At 43.7% G+C, this 19454-nt stretch overlaps 1 protein-coding gene across 1 annotated transcript; it reads right to left on the reverse strand.

The window, feature by feature from the left end:
• LOC121627498 (transmembrane protein 163-like) lies at positions 1 to 19223 on the reverse strand. The gene is made up of 8 exons (XM_041966421.1): positions 18902 to 19223; positions 17434 to 17553; positions 10470 to 10513; positions 10279 to 10370; positions 6126 to 6222; positions 794 to 905; positions 347 to 488; positions 1 to 142 (listed from the first exon to the last, which is right to left on the reverse strand). Exons 1-8 carry the CDS (start codon positions 19095 to 19097, stop codon positions 82 to 84), a joined length of 864 nt encoding a protein of 287 aa, XP_041822355.1. The 5' UTR covers positions 19098 to 19223; the 3' UTR covers positions 1 to 81.
• Positions 19224 to 19454: the final 231 nt, after the last annotated feature.

Genomic DNA, 19454 nt, shown 5'->3' on the forward strand with positions numbered 1-19454 from the left:
GACTGTAACTTCCGTCCCTCTCCCGTCAGTCAGCCCCCGTCCGTCCCTCCCAAACCGTCCCCGCCTTTCCTTCGTGCTCCGTCACTCAAAGCGCTCGTAGTTCCTGGTCTGACGGACCCGTGGGACCATGTCCAGCAGCAGCCTGCAGCAGAAGAGAAGAGAGGACGAATAGACCATTTGTGAACGTATGCGTGATTCAAACACTTTGCTTTAGGTTGCTTTAAATTATCTCCTGAACAAAAACATATTGAAAAAAGTTATTAAAATATAAAAAATGAAAGGTTTATGGCCCAAATGATACATTCACATTTACTACCATCAAACTGTCTCATCCAAACATCCTTACTTGACTCCATAAGCGAGGATGATGAGACCTATGAGGACGCCTATTGTCCCGTCCAGGTACCACACCTTGGGTTCATGCTTGAACACTTCTGCGCTGATGAGGATGGAGAACCCCATGATTCCCCCCACCAGGGAGTTGAATCCTGGAAAGAGGACACAGCACAGTCTCGCTTTTTCTTTTGAAAACTAGTCGGCTGATGACAACTTTGTAGGCTCAGTGTTGGAATTCAGCCCTGGTTGTGCTCAGGCTTCTCTCAGACACCTGCTAAGAGTCCAGCGGACGTGTGATACTGACCGCTGTGGCCTCTGGCAGTAAACGAAGTGTCTGGTGGGGTGATAGATTCTTGAAATGCCTCAAATATCTGTCACATACTGAAAGGTCATCTCGTTCAACCAAAGTGCAACTGACCACAGATCTGTTCGGGGTATGAGCGCGTGCATTACGTACCATCAGTGATGAGGGCTCGGCTCGTGAGCACTTTGCCGAGCATGAACTTGATCACAGCCAGGATGATGCACACCAAGCCGCTGACGATGGACACGCTGAACAGGAACCCGTCCTGAGAGACAGACAGGAGCAGAGACTCTTTTATGATCCGCTTCATCGTCACGTCACTGGTGTCCATCAGGGTCTAATCCTTGGTCCTCCCTCAAAGGGCATCACCGGTTGATCCACAACTTTGAGGCCCAGCAGCTTGTTTGCTTTCAGTTATTATATTGATGAATGTAACAAAAAGTAAAACTATAACTGTCTTTAACTGTGTTTCAATTTGATTTCCTCACTAAAATCTCTCTAAACAGAGTCAAAATCCAGAATTGACAAAAATGTTCATGGATAGATGAAGGTCATCTTCAATTACTACTACTATAACTATGGGCTCACAGCAGTAAGCCTTACAAACAGCTGCAATGCTATTTGGAATTCATTGTGTCCCCTCTTAAACCAAACTTACACCCTTTGCATCAGCTATCATCCCGGCTAATTAACCTGTACTTTTATTTTGGAAAGATTCTCTATTATTGTTGTGACAAGACTCGACATAGCTGCTTCCACAGTGCAACCACGGCTCAATACTGCAGCTCTCTGCTGTACAACTCACTCAGAAGAGGCCCTGGTCCAGCCTTACACCCCCATTTGACTCGATTATATATCATATCACCTCCCCTCTCAACCAGTCACTTGAATTATACACCAAAAATGTTTTTCTTTGCTCCCCATAGCTTTTACTTTATTGCCTTTTCCAGTAATTATCTGTCTTTTATAACATGCTCTGCATCTTTCAGACTTGTCGTTTTGTTTTTTGGGGATTTTAATATGACTTTCTTGTGGCACCTATTGTGAGTCTCACTGAAAGGGGGTCGGTTAAATGTCTATAATGTAAATGCACAAAGGACGGGTGGAGGAGAGGCAGGGATGGGTGAGAGGAAAGAAAGGGAGCTGCAGAGCACTCAGCGCCTCTGCGGCAGCATTAATATTGCACTATGGCCTTGGAGCCATGAAAAGCTAGTTTGGCAAGCTCGCAGACTTCAAAGAGGAGATGGAGAGAAAACCTCAGCATGCTACATAAAGCCTGAATCAGTGCTATGACTCAGCTGTGGAAATAAAATCTAAATAGCTTATATCCTCAAAAAAGATCAAGTTCCATCAAAGTTCAACAAATACAGACATTTTTCAATGGGGGCGATCCATAATTGGTCATGGGCTTGAATCACTTAATTTTATACAATAGTCCTGGTGTAAATTATTCTTAAATTGTCATTCAGAATGCAGATATTAATGGTACATGATGAGATCCAACAATGGTCACGTGTGGTGTTCAACAGGGATCAATCCTGGGCCCCTTTCTTTTCCTGATATATGAACACTATAAGAAATCTGCAGTTGATTTTGAGCTTTTTCTGCAAACTGATGATTCAGGTATGTTTGTAATCTTTCTCAAAGCCCATTAGGTGGTTTACTTCATCAGAAAGTAAGTCTATGATTCAAAACTATCCAGAGGCCTAATGCCTTTCTGAGATGTTTCAATTAAAACTTTTATAAACTATTATATTACTGCACAAAAGTATAGATGTGCAGCAATTCCTATTACCATGGTCTTTCTAAGCATCTACAGGCCAGCATGTCACAAGTCAACTTTCATTTAAGCCCATAGTGAAGCAGAGGTGCAGCAGCCTGAGTGATTATCATGATTGCCACTATGGATATAGGTTATATTCACTTCTTGTTTGCTCAGTTTTGTTTACTTTACTTTTTTTCTCCTTTTCTTTTTGGTAAACCACACATTTCCTGTAGTGGTGGTACTGCTGTGCCTTTACTGTGACACACAGAGCAGCTCTTTACGGAGAAAATAATGCAGACCGCAGCTATGCGGTTAATTTTGAAAAGTCCTGCGACCGGTAAGCTGCCATGAAAGATGGCATGGGAAATCCCCCCATGTGACCATATGATCAACATTCAAAAAGGCTGAGCTGGCATTTTGGGCCATGGGAGAGGGAACGTGCACATGCACACACACACACACACGCACACGACAAACAGATCCTGCCCAGAATGTGGACACAGTGCCTGACCTTTACATTTGACAACCAGAGATCCTTGTGCAGAATATTAAAATGGTTCGAACTATTCCTGTGTTCTTTAGAGGGAATACGTCAGGTGGACTAATGACTGGGAGAAACCAGACTGGAACTGACAGAGCAGATAGAAAGAACGATGGACATCATTTGTCAATGCATCATAATTGAAGAAGAGTAAAATTATGGTGGCATTATCCAGTGTGAATGCTCAGGTCTGGAGGTGTGAATACATTTAACCACACAGCTCCCCTGCACACAGCTGTGGTTAGAAAAGCCTGAATCTCACACGCCTGTCTGCACAAAAGCAAATCCATAAAGGAACAGTTTGACAGCACTGTCTGTGTGGGAAATATGAAGCTGGAGCCAGCAGCTAGTTAGCTTAGCATAAGCAGCATAGTTCCAGTTTTTTTTTACATTTTCCGTTTTAAAGTTGATATGAGGCAACACCTGAGAGAGGCTGATTTGCATGTGAAACAGGCTGAAATGATCTCACTGCACTGATGTTTTTACATGTTTTGGAAATTGTGACTGAGGAACTAAAATTTCTTTGTCTTTAATTTCATGATAACGTACTTTGAAGGAGATCTGGTGCTTTTTGATTGGATTTCATAGTCCAGAGGTTTCCTAAGCTCTCAGAGCTGCAGCCCTTCAAATTAATTAAAACTATTCAAAACAAACAAACAGTAGTGAGTTAAAGGTTTCACCAGCCAGTGTTGAAATGCTTGTAAGAAGACTACAGCTCGTTTTGGATGCTAACTGACATTAATTGGGCTCAGAGGACCAGTGGAGCAGGAACAGTCAGGTGTCAAAAACCAAACATCCTCTTCCTCACGTTTCCTCCTCCTCTCCTTTTACTCTCTTCCTCTAACCTCCTCTACCTCTCTCCCTCCCTACAGCATTCTGAAGCAGCTGCTTATCTTATCAACAGAGAGGGAGGTGGCGAAAAGAAACCTTATTTTCAATGTCGGCGTAGTGAGGAGGGCCGCGAGGCGTCCAGACGCTCTACATAAAGTCCACCTGTGATGCAGCAGCAGCCAGTCTGGTTGAAGCAGAGTGTGTGAAGGAGGAAGAGCAGGTCGATTTAGAAAAATACTATCTGTCCGCCTCGCCGCTCCCACAGTCTGCCTTTGTTTATGCTCTGGTGCTCGCTGTCAGTCAGGCCCGTCTCTTTCTCCCTTTCAGATGAATCGGTGGAAAACAGAGCTGGTCCAGCAAATCAATACAGGATTTCAAAACTTATTGAACTCTGAGCCTGAGGGAGTCCCACGGGCTACTTGAATCTCTGCTAATTAATAGTAACGAGTTCTGAATATTCATGTGGCTTTAGAAGGAATAGGATGTGTCTAATTGTGTTCATGTCATTAGCATAACATTTTGTATTTTGAGGTATATTGTACTATAATCTTCTACATCGTCATTAAACAGCATTTGTATCAAGTATCAGGTCAGATGTGTCAAACTCTTTCACTCCTCTCAGTGAGTGGTTACATCACAACATGCTGCAGTGAGATATAGTTTGGATAATCAGCTTTTGAGATCTTGTATTGTGATATTAGCTCTTCTGAGAGTCTTGACACAGCTTCACACAACTTATTCAAACAGCCTGGGAGTATAAAGCATGGAATCATTCCGCTGAAGCTACAAGAGACAACGGTTATTGTCCCCAAACTACACCCAGGTGAATTACATCACAGAGCTAAAGTGGTAAGAACAGCTATAACCTCTCTACAGTCATTCACCAAAGCATAATGTTTCCATATTTCCTCCTCATCATCATCATGTTTGGATCCTCAACAGCGTTTCTACGGAGATTGCCCGGCAACAGGGTGATGAAGCTGCTTCATGAAGTGAGATTGCTCCTGAGAGCTGTGACATTCCTCATTCAGCAGCAACAAAACGCTGTCGCACACACAACGTTAATGGAGCTAAACTGAGCTGATCTGATGCTGAGTCTGGGAATCATGTTGATTTATTATTAGTGCGCAATCATTTGGCTTTTTTTCAGTCCAAGTTCAGTTCATCTTAAAACATTGATCCATCTTTTACCAAAGATTGTTTGGTTGGAAAGTTTCAACAAATTATTTAAACTTAAAATTTGATTTAGATTTGATTTTTGCATATTCATTTCAAGCAAGATTATAAATGCTGATAGAAGGTCAATCTAATGTGACAATTGTTGCAGACTGGACACAAGAGAAGCAGCAACTCCAGAAGATCTGTTGTCCTCTTTGTGCAGAGTCTGCCTGACCTGCATGACCCCACACCACGCAGCTAAAGAATATGAGCGACTCTGTGACAGCCAATATAGCAGCAATATAGCAGGTTTGAGCTGCGGCTTGAAGCCTTGATAAAATTTAATTAAAAGCAAATCATCTAGATTTGATTTGTGATTTCTTATAAGACAAAGCACCAGAGCTGAAGCCTCCCACCTGCTCAGCAACAACACTGAGCTGCTCTCTTCTCTACTGTCTGAGCAGCCAGCCCTCCAGTGACCGGCGCCACGTGACGGTCTTAGCTGGAGATGTGCTGCCTTATCGGACCAGTTCTAATGGCAAGATGGGGACAGGACCAGCCATGCTAGATCTGCAGCTTCACGCAACTCACGTAAATAACTGCCTGCATGTTGTTTGTCTTGGACTGAGATTTTGAGAAGATATTATTAGAGACAGACACACAGTCAACAGGGCTTTTTTTGGATTCTCAGTGAAATCCTGGTCTCTGGCAGACTGGTGAGAGCAGACGAGTCCTGGCTGCGCAAAACCGTTGCTGCTATCTGGCCGAGCTTTTAAAACAGCCACAAATTCCACTGAAAAAATCTGATTATAAACCAAACTTTTGGCTTAAATTCTGCATCCAGACTTCAGTGAGTGGGACGCGGCCGTCACATGACCCTGTCTGACTGCTCAGCTGACAGCAATACAGCTGTCCTAATGCAATACAGACTGTTAATGTGTTTAGGGTTTTTTCCCTCAGCGTTAAATTGATAACATAATCTGTCCCATATGGTGGATGCTTTAATCCAAAGCTCTCCATCTCTAGTTTGAGTCAAATTCTCACCCCTGAACCACATTCAGAGCCTTTTCCTGCTCACTGATATATAACATGTGGAAGTTTTCTGTGCACATTAACTCATTTTCATGCAGCTTTTTTCTTTTAGCTCTGTTTAAACCTGGCGTTTGTGCTGCTGGTCTATGAATTCTTACCACTTCGGGGAGCAGCTTGGTGGCCAGGTCGTGGATGGCCTTACCCAGAATGCACAGGGAGGACAGGATGAAAATCACCCCCAGGATAACACAGGCTCTGCGGACAAAGGAAAAGAGAAGCACTCAACAGCGTTGATACTCATTAACAGTATTGTGCTGCAGAAAGCCAGCAGGAACCACCTGCTCTCTTTTAGCACCATTAAGGATCACCAGGGAGAAAATGACAACAATCTTGTGAAGGTGAGGTTTCTTCTTTGAGGCCTTTTCCTTCCCGGACAGTCAACCCTGACAATGATCACTAATGAAAGTGATACACAGCTGCTGTCTGCAGGGCCAAACATCATCAATCAAAACATTTAGGCGTTAGAAGCTGGAGGTTTGATGTTTTAAAGTGGGCTTTTAGGAGGTGGGGGTCGAATGAAAGATGCAACAGACTTGCATTATACAAAATGTAGCATCCACTTATCCAGGGTCATTTTTTTGTGAAATGTCTCAACAACTCATCCAGGGATCCCTTAACATTTCATCATTCAGATTCAGATTTGTTGTCATTGCAACAAGTGCAACGAAAATGTACGGTGCAGGCCATACAGTGCAGAGACATAGAATATATATATAAAAACAATGTAATAATAAAAACACAATATAAAAATACACAGTAGAAAGACATCTGTACATAAGGTGCAAAAGGTGCAAAAAGCTGAAAAAGTATGCACAGTGGAAAAAAATTGCAACAGAGTTGTGTGTGTCGGTAGTCATTATGGTTGAAAAACAGCATTCAAGGCTCTTAAAGCAGTTGGAAAAAAGCTGTTTTTCAGTCTCTTAGTCCTGGTTTTGATAATCCTGTACCATTTGCCTGACGGCAGTAGTTCCAACAGGAAGTGGTCCGGGTGGTAGGAGTCCTTCAGGATTCAGTTGGCTCTCTTGAGACAGTAGGAGCCATGAAGGTCCTCCAGTGTGGACAGAGGGCACCCAATGATTACCCAATAATCACATGTTAATGTTGCATACTGGGTATATTTTGGCAGGAAATACCTTGACTTGAAAAGTACTTTGCAAATCAACTTCTCTACCTGATGTCTACAAAGTTTTCTTATGTCTCGTTTCTTTAGGCGTTCTACCTGAATTTCATCATCAGCTCACATATTTTACTTGTCCAATAGCTGCACTTTGTGCTTAGTGTGCTTATATTAAGCATGCAAACATATTTAGCATACTAAACATGAGCATGTTAGCATTGTCTTTGTGAGCATCGAGCTACGGCTACAGACTCTCAGTGTCGTTAAATTGGTTTCATGGAAAAGAGGAAACGAAAACTACATTTTCCTGTGAGCCTATAATAACGCTGAATGACAGATAACTGTGTCACGCTGCTGTGCAGGGCCAAGACTTATTTGGAAGCATCAGATGTCCTTTAAAAACCTTTACCCAATTAACAAAGTCTGGAGGGAGACAACAAACAACTGGAGCATATGCCCTCGTCATGCATGGCTACCAGTGTGTGTTCAATTCTGAAGGCTGCTCTCAAGTCACACTTGGTGTCCTGGGTTTTGACCGGATGGGGTAACCAAGGCAACATCCAACATCCCTCTAGGAAGTACACAGCAGGACACCTCCCCCCCACCACACACGCACGCACACACCACGGGAGCTCTCGGCCCCCTCTAACAGGCCCCCTGTTGTTTCTTGCAAACAGTGGATGTTAAAATGACACCGCAACCCTTCGCTGCCCCACAACTAAAACCTCGACAACAAAAGGGCCAGCGAAGGTTTTCAGAAAGACACAGCTTCTCTGTCAATATATTCGTCACATCACACGTGGGTGACATTGCTTTTTATATCAATACCAGCACAACAACAGCATCTCATTCTGAGCTCGTCGATAATCGTGTGAATAAAGGTGTTTTTGCTTCGGCAAAACTCCATAATTCGTCTTGTTTTGACATCTCAAGCTTGTTACCTTGGCAACCGCTCTGTACATGGGCATCGCTATTCAGCCGCATCTCCTCCATCAAACACAGACAGATCAAAAAATTAAGAAGAATAATATCGATTCTCTGGTTGTGTGTCAGTCTGCTGAAAGCCACAAGCGGTGAAACAAACACACACTCCTCTATAAGTGCCTACAAATAATGGGCACACACAGTACGTGTCTATATCGATGCTTATGCATCCGCGTGTGGGCGTTTCAGTTGCTTGCAGGTGATTCTCGCTTTTCTGTGTGTTTCAAATGCATGAATATATCAGCGGTTCACAGTTGTGCAATGTGCATGTGTGTGTGTGAGGAAGCCTGATCTTTCTAGAAGCCAATTACTGGCTGAGCAGCTTCCTGAACTCTGTTCGAATTCTCCAATTAGCTGATGAAATGACATAACGACGGCTGCTGTCAAAAAGTGAGCGTGAATGATTTGCTGTGAAGATTTAACACTTTGGTATATCTTTCAAAAATACGGCTGATCTGCAAGTTAAACCCAGCATTTGTTCTAGAGATCTGACACGATCTGGGACTCATGGTAGATATTTGGTAGATACAGTGGCTCTTTCTGGTGTGGATGCATGTTGACGCTTAAAAACACTGACTAACCAACGTCATCGCTAATGTGCACAAAAATTACACAAACACAAATGTAAATTCCTGTCTTAACTGCAAGAGCATATTTTGTTAAATTGGAAGTGAGAAACTTTTTTTTTGTTTGTTTCTGGCAAAAAAAAAAAAAGATTGAGATTTGATTTGAGGAAATTCCTTTAAAAAATTATGCTAACTTGCTACTTGCACACTAATTACTAAAACCAACGGCTTCAGATCTTATAATAATGTTAAAGCAAAACTATGTTCTCCTACAAGCTAAAGTTGAATTGCTAAACAATAAAAGGCTACACCCTCTCTAACATCAACACACTTGGTCTGGTATGACAAGCCGCTTATGGTGGCTAATTGCTGCCTGATATATAATAACTGACATTACTGAAGTCAGTTTGTGACTTTCTGACTCTTCTTCCTCTTGCTTCACATGTATAGTTGAACATTTTGGGAAGCACGGTTATTTGCAGTTGATGTAGTCAGTTAGTGTTGTAGCCTGCTCACAGATCTGTGGCCAAACAGGTCTGAATGTTTTAATGTTCCTCGGGAAATGCCACGAACCAACAGCTAACAGATAATTGAATCGATCGCTGAATTAATGTGTTTTCTGTCTGTGTTTCTGTCGCATCTCCAGAGGACGTGATCTCATCTGTTGTCCCTCCACCAATTAGCAGTCGCTCCTCTGTGTGTGTGTGTGTGTGTGTGTGTGTGTGTGTGTGTGTGTGTGTGTGTGCTGGGATTGACAGATTCCCTGCATGAATCTACCAGATGCTCTAACAGTGAGGGCGGTGATAGTGACGATTTTCTTCCATCAGATTCATCCAGTAACAGATGCTTTTGTTTTGCTTGAATTTCATTTGCTGTCGCCTGCTTGCTGCCAGCGCAGTGACCATTCAACAGACTCTGAAAAGCCCACCTGACCCACACGCACGCACGCGCACACACACACACACACACACACACACACACACACACACACACACACCATTCACAGCCATTTACAGATAAGACGTGAGGCGCTCGCCTGTGATCGGTCCCAGTGGGCCGAGGCTGACAAAGCTGAAGAGATCTGCTGTTCGACACACTCCCCCACAGGACAAAGCAGACCCCCCCCCCCCACACACACACACACATTCGACACTGTGGACACACTGAAATGGATTTCATCACGTTTCTGGGTTTGCGTGGTCCTTGTGGAATTAAAGCCTCACCGATGCACCGAAACAAAGGCTCAAACAGCTGCAGAGGCTCTGCAAATAGTCTTATAATAAAATTTTAGGACAAGAAAATGAAATAAACGACAATATTCCTATCAATTAAAAAAAATATCTAAAACTAAACCGATTTTATGATAACCATAAAAACATCAAAGCTTGGTTCACTTTTTGGGCCACTTTATTTTTGATTTTCTAATACTTATTCTAAGACATTTAAAAAAACTGCCTAATACTGTCGGTGTTAGCTATATTTGTGCAAATAATCATGATAGCCGAGACCCGAAGCTGACAGTGATGTACATGTGGATTTGAAACCGGGTCAGATTTGATCTGTGTGGAGGGCGGCGGTGCTTACATGTATTCGCGGTGGGCTGAGTGGACAGCTGCAGCGTTGCTGTACCGCCACAGCACGATGACAGAGGACAGCACATCCAGCGTGGCATCGAACTGCAGAGTGAAAGGACAAAACACGTTTACGTTCTCTTCACGTTTTACAGTGTGAGCCGTCGCGGCTGTAGCGAAGTGGAGGCTTTGCGGGCGACTTACAGCAAATCCAAAAGCTGAGGCGCTGTGGCGCATAATGGAAACAGCTGGAAAGAAAACAGAGAGAGAGAGAGAGGCGCTGAATAACAAGTCACACTGATACAATCTTCTTCAAGCATTTGTGTTCAATGATATTTATGCAGAACATATTCACAGTAGGAGTATAATCAATACATTCTTTGTTCCATCATTGATCATCACTTCGTCCTGTATGTAGTCACAGACATGGATTATTCTGCATGTAATGTTATGTCCAACTTTCCTGCTGTAGTGCTGCTTCCACTCACATGCAGCAATCTGCTCACAGGAGATGTGCCACAGCTCCACTTACAGACATTAAAACATCACATATCTGCAGAATACTGACAGCGTGATGAAGATTTCCTGGCGCTGTCTGTGCAAATGAACAAATAAAGCTCGACTGCTGCCAAATGAGAAATATCAGTCATCAGTCAGATCCATTGTCGACTGGCTCCTTCCCTGTTTAACTGCACTGATGGTTGCAGATCATATATGTCCACAGGTGCGTTTTTACGAGGAATTGCTTTTCTTGTGTTTATTAGTTTGTGCGGCAAACCTGCCAGACATGATAAGCAGCATTTTGTTGACTGAAGAAATCTAGTTATCAGCCTGTTCTGGCCTTATGATAGTGAGCTGTAGTTGTGCTGAAAACAAACATCGAGCCAGAACTGCTGTCTGCAATCATCTGCCTGCAATGGGAGGGAATGAGGAGAGAAGGAAGGAGAGACAAAGGAGAGAAAGATGCAGATAGATAGAGGGGAGGAATCCTCTTCTCTCCTCCTTGGTTTATTTTTAGCAAGACTCACTGGGGGCCAGCAACTCGCCTCAGCCCTGCATGCAGAAACACAGCATTGTGTGAGATCTCTTCCTCTGTCGCTTTTATTTCTGCTGCAAGAACAGCAAAATGATTTCTTCCTTCGTCTGTCTCCCCCTTTTTCTCTCCTCCTAAACTCTCCCAAGCACCCTTTTCTTCATCCTCTCTTTTGCTGCCTTCATTGTTTCATCTAAATTCAGGTGCTCTCTCCGGACTGAAGGTGCAATCATCCACTTCCCCAGACCAAAATGAAAACAGGGGCGAATGCTGCCTTCATGTGCTTCTGCAAACGCTTAAGCACACATGTGGACAACCCTTGAATACAGATGAGAACGTGGGATTTACTTTATGATTCCAGAGATCTGCAGAGATGCAGCATTGGGAGCAGCGTCAAACACTGAATGTAAAAATTATCTAGAAAACAACTTTTGGCCAATTTCACAAAGAGTCACACACAAGTCGCTCCTCTTCCTCGCTGTTGCTTTGACACACAAAGCAGCTCTCTGCTGTTTGAGTTTGAAAATGCAGTAAGACCACAACCACCTGTTTCAATACAGGATCCATCTCAGAGGACAGATTATTTCTGACAAAAAGGTTTTGTGGAATATGTGGTACGGCAAAAAAAAAAGCTTCGAAACACGAGTATAAAAGGCGACAGAAGCAGAATGCTGCACGTCATCATCCCTCCAAGCTTTAGTATGCAGCTCAAGTTCATGTTCGCCAACAAAACATTCAATGAATTCAGCTGTAAAAGGTGTGGGCTCAAATGAAAGCAGCATTTTAACTGCTCCCAGAGTCCATTAAAGCAAGATTAGACTGCCACAGATTTACAGTGATGATGCAGACAGCTGTGACAAATGCTCCCAACTACTGTGTTTAAGAAGAGCATTAGGTTGGCAAAAATGCTCAATTTAATACAAACGATAAAAAAGAGGGAAAAAAGAGAGAAAAAAGACATTCAGCTAAAACATCATGTGCACAGATTTGGCTCTGAACGTTAAAATGTGATTCTTTGTTTGGTTGATGTTTACTTTAATGTGATGTTCAGATGTTTCTATTGCTCTGAATATCTAGTTTCCTGGTAAATATTTCCTGGCAAAAGATTGTGAAGCTAGCTGTATACTGTATGTAAGAAATGAAAACAAATATATATATAAAATTCAGTTCCCGTGTGCCTCATCTCTCAGTGTGGTAGCAGATGTATGATACAGCAAACTGAAGCTGACAGCTGTTCAAATGGAAGTAAACAGAGAGGGAGGGACTGTGTAGACACTTAAATGTCACACATCTACCAGGGCTGACATAACAAGGAGAAAGTAGCAGGCGGCGTCTTTAGTTTACATGTGAAGCTCTCTGACACGTCAGCTGAGGTGAGCTCCAAAAACACACAGCAGAGCTTCTGCATCTTCATTCAAAGACCGTCCGCTGCATCACTGAGGAAAGTTCGGTTCTTCATATCGTTGTCATGCTATCTTATATGATTTTTCGCTGGTATCTCATTCGGGATGGATGATCTCCCCCTATAACATCGTGCACAGGTGGTCCATATCCAGAAATGTACGCTCCTCCTCCCCTCTTTCCTTCCCTTTTCTCCTCCTCCCTCCTTCATTAGGAGCAGAAAGAAGAAAAAAATGCGAGTAAATGAATCTGGTGCGGCGCCACACTCGTAAAAAGCCGAAAAGCTGAGCCCAGCGATGGCTAATTGGCTCCCAAGAAACCTGGGTGGGTGTCAGCAGGGACGGAGCTCCAGCATCGCCACACACACACACACACATGCACATGCACACACGAGCTCTCTCATCTCTCTTTCTCCCCCCTCCTCCCTCCTTGTCACATCTGACAAGAGAAGCAGGAGAACAGAAGATGAAGCACCAGCCAAGCTCTGCCGGTTTATTGGCTGTTGCTGGAGCTGCGTTATGCATATCAGTGAAACAGTTTGTTGTCGGGGTTGTTTTTACACTTGGTGGACTGATGATGTTTGTCTCACCGTGCTGCTGTTGCAATGCACACGCCTTGTTATGAAGGCAGCAGCGAGGGGCTCGACGACATTTTCATTCATTCATTCATTCATTCATTCAGAGTCGCCTGCAGCCAAACTCTAACAAATGTGCTTCAGTTTTAAAGGAACAGGGCAGTTTAGAGTAAAACCAAAGGACAAAGACAAGTTTCAAGAGTCTGAGCCCCGCTTTTGTTGAGCCTTCTTCCTTTTTACTGCTGTGCAACAATTTGCAAATTTGTCCAATTTATTTCTTTCCGCTGTGTAGCAGCTCCGAGGCAAAGTTTAGACATGCACTTTCTTGCCAGGAGTTAGATAAGAAGATGCCGCTCTTAAGTCTGTATGCTAAATATGAAGCCACAGCATAAAGACTAAAAGCAGGGGGAAACTGCTAGCCAGCCTGGCTCTGTCCAAATCTTACAAATCTGCCTACCAGCACCTCTAAAACTCACAAATTAATGTTACGTCTGCTGTTATGTGGGAGTTATGAGCTGGGACAGGCGCTAAGCTAATTACTTGCTGGATCAAGCTTACAGACATGAGAGCAGCATCAATCTTCTCATCTAACTCTTGGCAACGAAGCCAAAATGTCCAACTTCTTCTTTCACTGAATTAGAGCCAGTTGAGTTAGGACTCAATGTTTTGTAGCTCAATGGTTGAAATATTTAACTAACAAATCTGTATGTTCTGAAATTGCCACTCGTGTGTTGAACCTACTGCACCTGCTCCCCCGTGACAAGATTCACACACGCTCACAGATACGTGGGAGTCTTTGCCATGTTTGAGAGATGCTAATGTTTTACAGGCTATGCTACCCAGCGGCTATCATTCTGTCAACATGCAGGGCTGACAGGGAACAGCAGCAGGTGGTGATGGCCAGACACCCCGCAGGGCTCGGACAGGGCAGCTCTGCAGGATGCCATCACTGCTGAGGGGGAAGCACTGCCCTCTGGACACCATTGAGGATGTAGGCGAGAGGAGGACCCCTCTCACCCCCTGCATGACACTGTGGTGGCCCTCAGCAGCTATTTACTGTGCAACAGAGCAGGTACTTAATTTATCCATAAATGGCAATTTTTGTTCCAATCCCTGTGCAATTATTTTTCAATATCTCTCAAGTTCTTTCCATTGGCAATATATTTTCCACACTCTTTTGAATAAAACACACACATACATATTCAGCTTTTTATTTTTTATTTTTTTCCCCCCATTGCTTTTGCTATTTGCTATTTTTATTGATGCTGCCTGTAACACCAAATTCTGCCAGCTGGGGATTAAAAAAGTTGATCTTATCTTATCTTATCTTAAATGAGGGGTGACAAAAGGTGGAAAAAAGAGCCAATTAGTGATGAGGGAAAGAAGTGAGGCAGGTGAGGAAAGGAGGAGGATAAATGAAAGAATCTTTACGACAGCATGTTAAATATGAACCTTAGCTTAGCTTAGCATAAAGACTGCAAACAGGGGGAAACGGCTAGCCTGGCTTTCTGCACTTATCAGCTCCTCTAAAGCTCACATCACTGTTTTTATGACTCAACCTGCTTTGTGGTGGAGATATGTCACTTTCAGCTTTAGTATCACTAACCTTTACTCTCTTTAGCACAGATATAAACAACAAAAGTGACCTAATCAGAATCATTCGTGATCTCTTTATAATTCAGGTCAATAATGATGGATCTAATGTAGTAGTCAGTGAGTACTGGTGGGTTTTTTCCCCTGATCTTTTATTTGGTGAGGCTGTTTACTTAATGATGTTACCTTGTTCAGAGAGCTCAATACAGACATGTGTAGGTGCAGGTTCAAGTACAGAGATAACAGGCATAAAGGAGGATGCTGACACCTGGTTACTAACAGGATTCTCACACAGTCTTTGCACATTAAAAATGTTTTTACCACTGAGGACATACTTGACATTCAAAACACACAGGCTTGTTTCTAAAGAGCCGGTGACAGTTTTATAGAGGGCTTAATGAGTGTTTAAGGAGTGAACACGCAACCGGCGCAGTGGATTGTGTGCTAATAAATGTTGATTTCAATGCCGGTGTCAATCACACAGGAGGCTGCAGGTACGAGAGAGGGAAGGAGGCTTCACACAGCAATAATGAACTCATCGTGAGTCTCGTTTATGCTGCTGGCAGCGGTTTGGAAAAATGAAATGAAACTGTTAAGATGTGATTATCAGCTGCAGCAGTCTAAAATCTTAAACCCTGATTAAATGTTTTCATCGCAATAAGTTCCCAAATCACTCAGAAAGATTTAGACTCAATGCGGATATCATCCTTCTGTGAGATTAGACAGTGATGTGAACATAATTTGCAGTTTATGTACCAATGTTTATGACATGGATGTTGTTTGCATTATTTTTCACCACAGCACACATCGGCAGCTGAACCACCAGCGTGGGACTGGATTCTCCAGTTTGCAGTGAATAAACATCTCACAGAGTGGAGCGTATTATAACCGTGGCTTAAAGCAACTCAACACACACACACACACACACACACACACACACACACATGATAAAGGAGGAAGCTGTGAGACAGGCCCGTCCTGTGTGCTGCTCCACCGCCGCTTCCTTATCAGAACAGGAAGTGGGCAAAGTGTTTTGGACTGGACTCTGATTTCCAAAACAGTATGTCTCCGTCCTTCGACCACTTTGCGCCGACAGATTGGCTGGTCGCTTCATTAATTTTGCCCCAAGTGGTCAACTTGTGCCACGCAGCAACAAATTGAATTCCAATTTTTAATTTCGTCCTCAAACGAGATTAATTATTGAACGGCTGGATGTTCTTGAGTCCGGTCAGATTGGAAATTAAACAGTTACGCATGTGTATTGGCGTGACCAAGAGTCGGATCACTGTTCACTGGCATCACTGCTGCTACATCGGCCTCATTCATCGCTTCCTCTGCTCATTTCTGAAGCTGATGTGCAAGCAGCGCCATGTTTCATTCATGAGTGAGAGCAGGCAAGTGGCAAGAGAGGGGGTACCACACCGCAGGACGACAGAGATGTGATAAACACAGCTAATGAGGAAGCCACCGCACGAGAACAGGCTCTCAAAAACATTCAAAACACTCCTGCAGGATAATAAAATGCCATCTTTCTTTCTGTCTTAAGCATCACAGGAAGCTCTCATATCTCTTTACATCTAGAACCACCGTTGAGGTGATCAGCCACACTGCAGCAGAGCTCGTGCTCTTTACTTATGCATCTGTCAAGCACTAATCTGCATTTACTGCAGAGGAGGAGGAAGTATGAGCTGAATCTCGTAGTATGTGAGGAGTCAGATCTCTGAGACAAGACCAGCAAAGTCTGTGGTATGTCCGACATCACAAATCATCATCTCAAGCAGCACTTGATTTTACGTCATGTTTTTGTAGATCATCCTTACGTTTCTCCACTTCTGTCAAACATCTAAATAAGATGCAGGATTTTCTAAAATGGGCCTCCTTATAAAAAATTCAACAACAACAACAAAAAAAAACACACTACCTGAGTCAGATGAGTGAAAAGATATACTCAAAGAGGGACACATGCAGGAAATGAAAAAGCAGATAGACTGTACGAGCCTGAGAGGCAGGCTGTGATCAGCCCTGCCTCTTGTCAATCTCAAAACCAGGACTGAGTCATTGCATCCGTGCGGGGGTCTCGTCCCTGACACGCTGAGGTTTGACGAAAAGAAAACCAGAACGCTCAGGTCAAAGACAAGCGCTCAGGCTTCGAAAGAAATAAAACTTCAGTAACAGCAGCGAGGCTAAAGGTCGAATTCACACTCTCGACGGCAAAAGTGTTCCATGTTGCTTTCTTATCCAAGAGAAGCTGTCGTTGAATGAGATGGTGGGAGGCTAAAGGTTTCTGGGAGGAATGAAACAGGATCTTGGCTTGAAGTGTCTGTCAAAGAAGCAAGTTCACATCAGTTGCTTGTCCTTCATGTTGTCTGTTGGCAAGTACTATTGTTTAATCAAGCTGCTGGGTGTCACGCTGATCAACAGGATGTCACGGTAATTAACAAACCTGTCCTTCAACTGACGGACCAAACAACAGGCATCGGCATTTCTTTTGGTGTGCATAGACGTCTTTGTTTCTTGCACGCCAACCAGAAATCATCAAAGGAAACAGCAAAAGGAGAGTTACTCACTGAAAGCGGCGATGGCCAGGACGATGGTGACCGCTATGGACACCCAGGACACCCACAGAGCTTTCTTGCGATAACTCTGTGCTTCGTGAGGCTTCAGGCGCATGCTGCTTTCCAGAAGACCTGCAGACAACAACACAGGGCACAGTGACCCATGATGTGCAGGGAGATCAGCAGATGGAAATATTAGTTTAGCAGTTTAACTCAGTTTTCACTGCTTTTATACCAAACTGAGGAGCACTACACTGACCTGCATTATATGCTTTACCACAGAGTTACAAATTGAGAATGAATGGATTGTTTGTAATATAAATCACATTACTCGTGTCTTCAAGCAAGAGTTTCCACAGCCATGCTGGTGACTTTGTGATGCTGCCGACACAGAAGGGCTTTGAGCTAAATGCTAACAAGTTGGCATGCTTACATGTTCACAATGACAATGCTAACACGAGAATATGAGTGGTTTAAATTTGGCCATGAGCCAAAGAACAGGACAAATTTCCATTCAGGGGATCACTAAAATCAGTATGATTCATCCTCTGGGGAATGCCTGCACAAAAATGTCATGGCAATCCATCCAATAGTTGATGTCTGGAACACAGTGGTTGAGTAACAAACCTACATCTCCTGTTACTGTGACTCTGGGAGTCCAGCAGTCACTTAAAGGCAACCATGAGAGAGGTTTTCACAAAAAAATCTGTGAGAAATCCATGACAAAGCTGTAGTTGAATCAGCTACTTTTTCATTTTGGGATCACTGTGAACTTGAGATGGCAGATAGATCAAGCAGATTAGTACTCTAATAATAATCAGGGCTGGGTAGGTTCTTTAAAAATGCATTACAGTCATGAGTCACCTGATCAAAACCCACCCAAGATCCCTACATTTCAAGATATTTGCACAAATGATAGAAAGCATCTTTATGTTGGCTTAGTATCTGGTTACTTGGGAGTGTACAGGCACAGGAAAAACACAAAGATACAAGCACACTTGCTGCTGTGCCATGTTTAAGGTGTGGGACACCTGCTACTGTTTAAATGGCTGACTGTGGTTTTCACTGGTCCCCAAAGGCACTCCTCTAATTTATTCACCAAACCTGTGATCACAGCTCAGGGTTTTAGGCAACACATGTCGAACAGAATGAAGACATGCATGCTCTGTGTTCCACTTCTCCCTCGCTCTGTAAATAATTCACCATATTGATCACAGCGTTCAGGAGTCAGCCATCAGTTATATTTTCCCAGAATTTCATTCTTATTTTTGCGCAGTTTGGATCAGTGGGGGCAAACTACAGGAAAGAGACGAGCAGTGTTTATCATTATAGCCGAATGGAAACAAGTGTAAACAGATTTCCCGGACATGTACAGCAGAACATACACTGGGCTCCTCTCCAAGGCATTACGCACAGCGTGCGCCCTGGCGACGGGGCATCCGGTGCATCCTAAACTTTCAACATATTTCACACCGCCTACCTCGGTCCTCTATGCTGTCAGTTATCTTCATCTCCTGGTCCATCTTGAAACCCTCTCCCTGACTTTCTGTGCCGGGCTGCTGCTGCTGCTGCTGCTGGGAGTCCGCCTGCTCGCACTGGCCGTTCACCACCGGAGGGTCCACTACCACAGCCGGGTCCGGGACGGCGGTGGAGCCTGGCGGTGTGGAGTCCGTCATCTTCTCGGCGGGTTGCGGTTCCAGCGAGGCACTCCAAAAATGTCACACCTGGGCGAGAAGTGCGGGTTTTCGACTTGGGAGAGACCCAGAGACCGAGAGGGAGGGAGGAGGCAGGGAGGGAGACTCCTCGCAGGGGTGCAGGTCCAGTTGCGCCAAATTACAGCCTGTAAGGTGAAACAGTTCCGGAAATACGGCGACGGAGACTTCAAAACAAACGCCTTTGTCACCTGAAAAGGATCATGACAAAATGTGTATTTTGTTCAAATAGGCGATAGATTTGAGCATTTTTCCCTCGAATCTCTAATCTTTAATTATCATTTTTAGTCAAAATGACAAAATCATTTATAGTCATCCCAA

This window comes from Chelmon rostratus, chromosome 24 (assembly GCF_017976325.1).
Source record: "Chelmon rostratus isolate fCheRos1 chromosome 24, fCheRos1.pri, whole genome shotgun sequence".
In the NCBI taxonomy this organism is placed as follows: domain Eukaryota; kingdom Metazoa; phylum Chordata; class Actinopteri; order Chaetodontiformes; family Chaetodontidae; genus Chelmon; species Chelmon rostratus.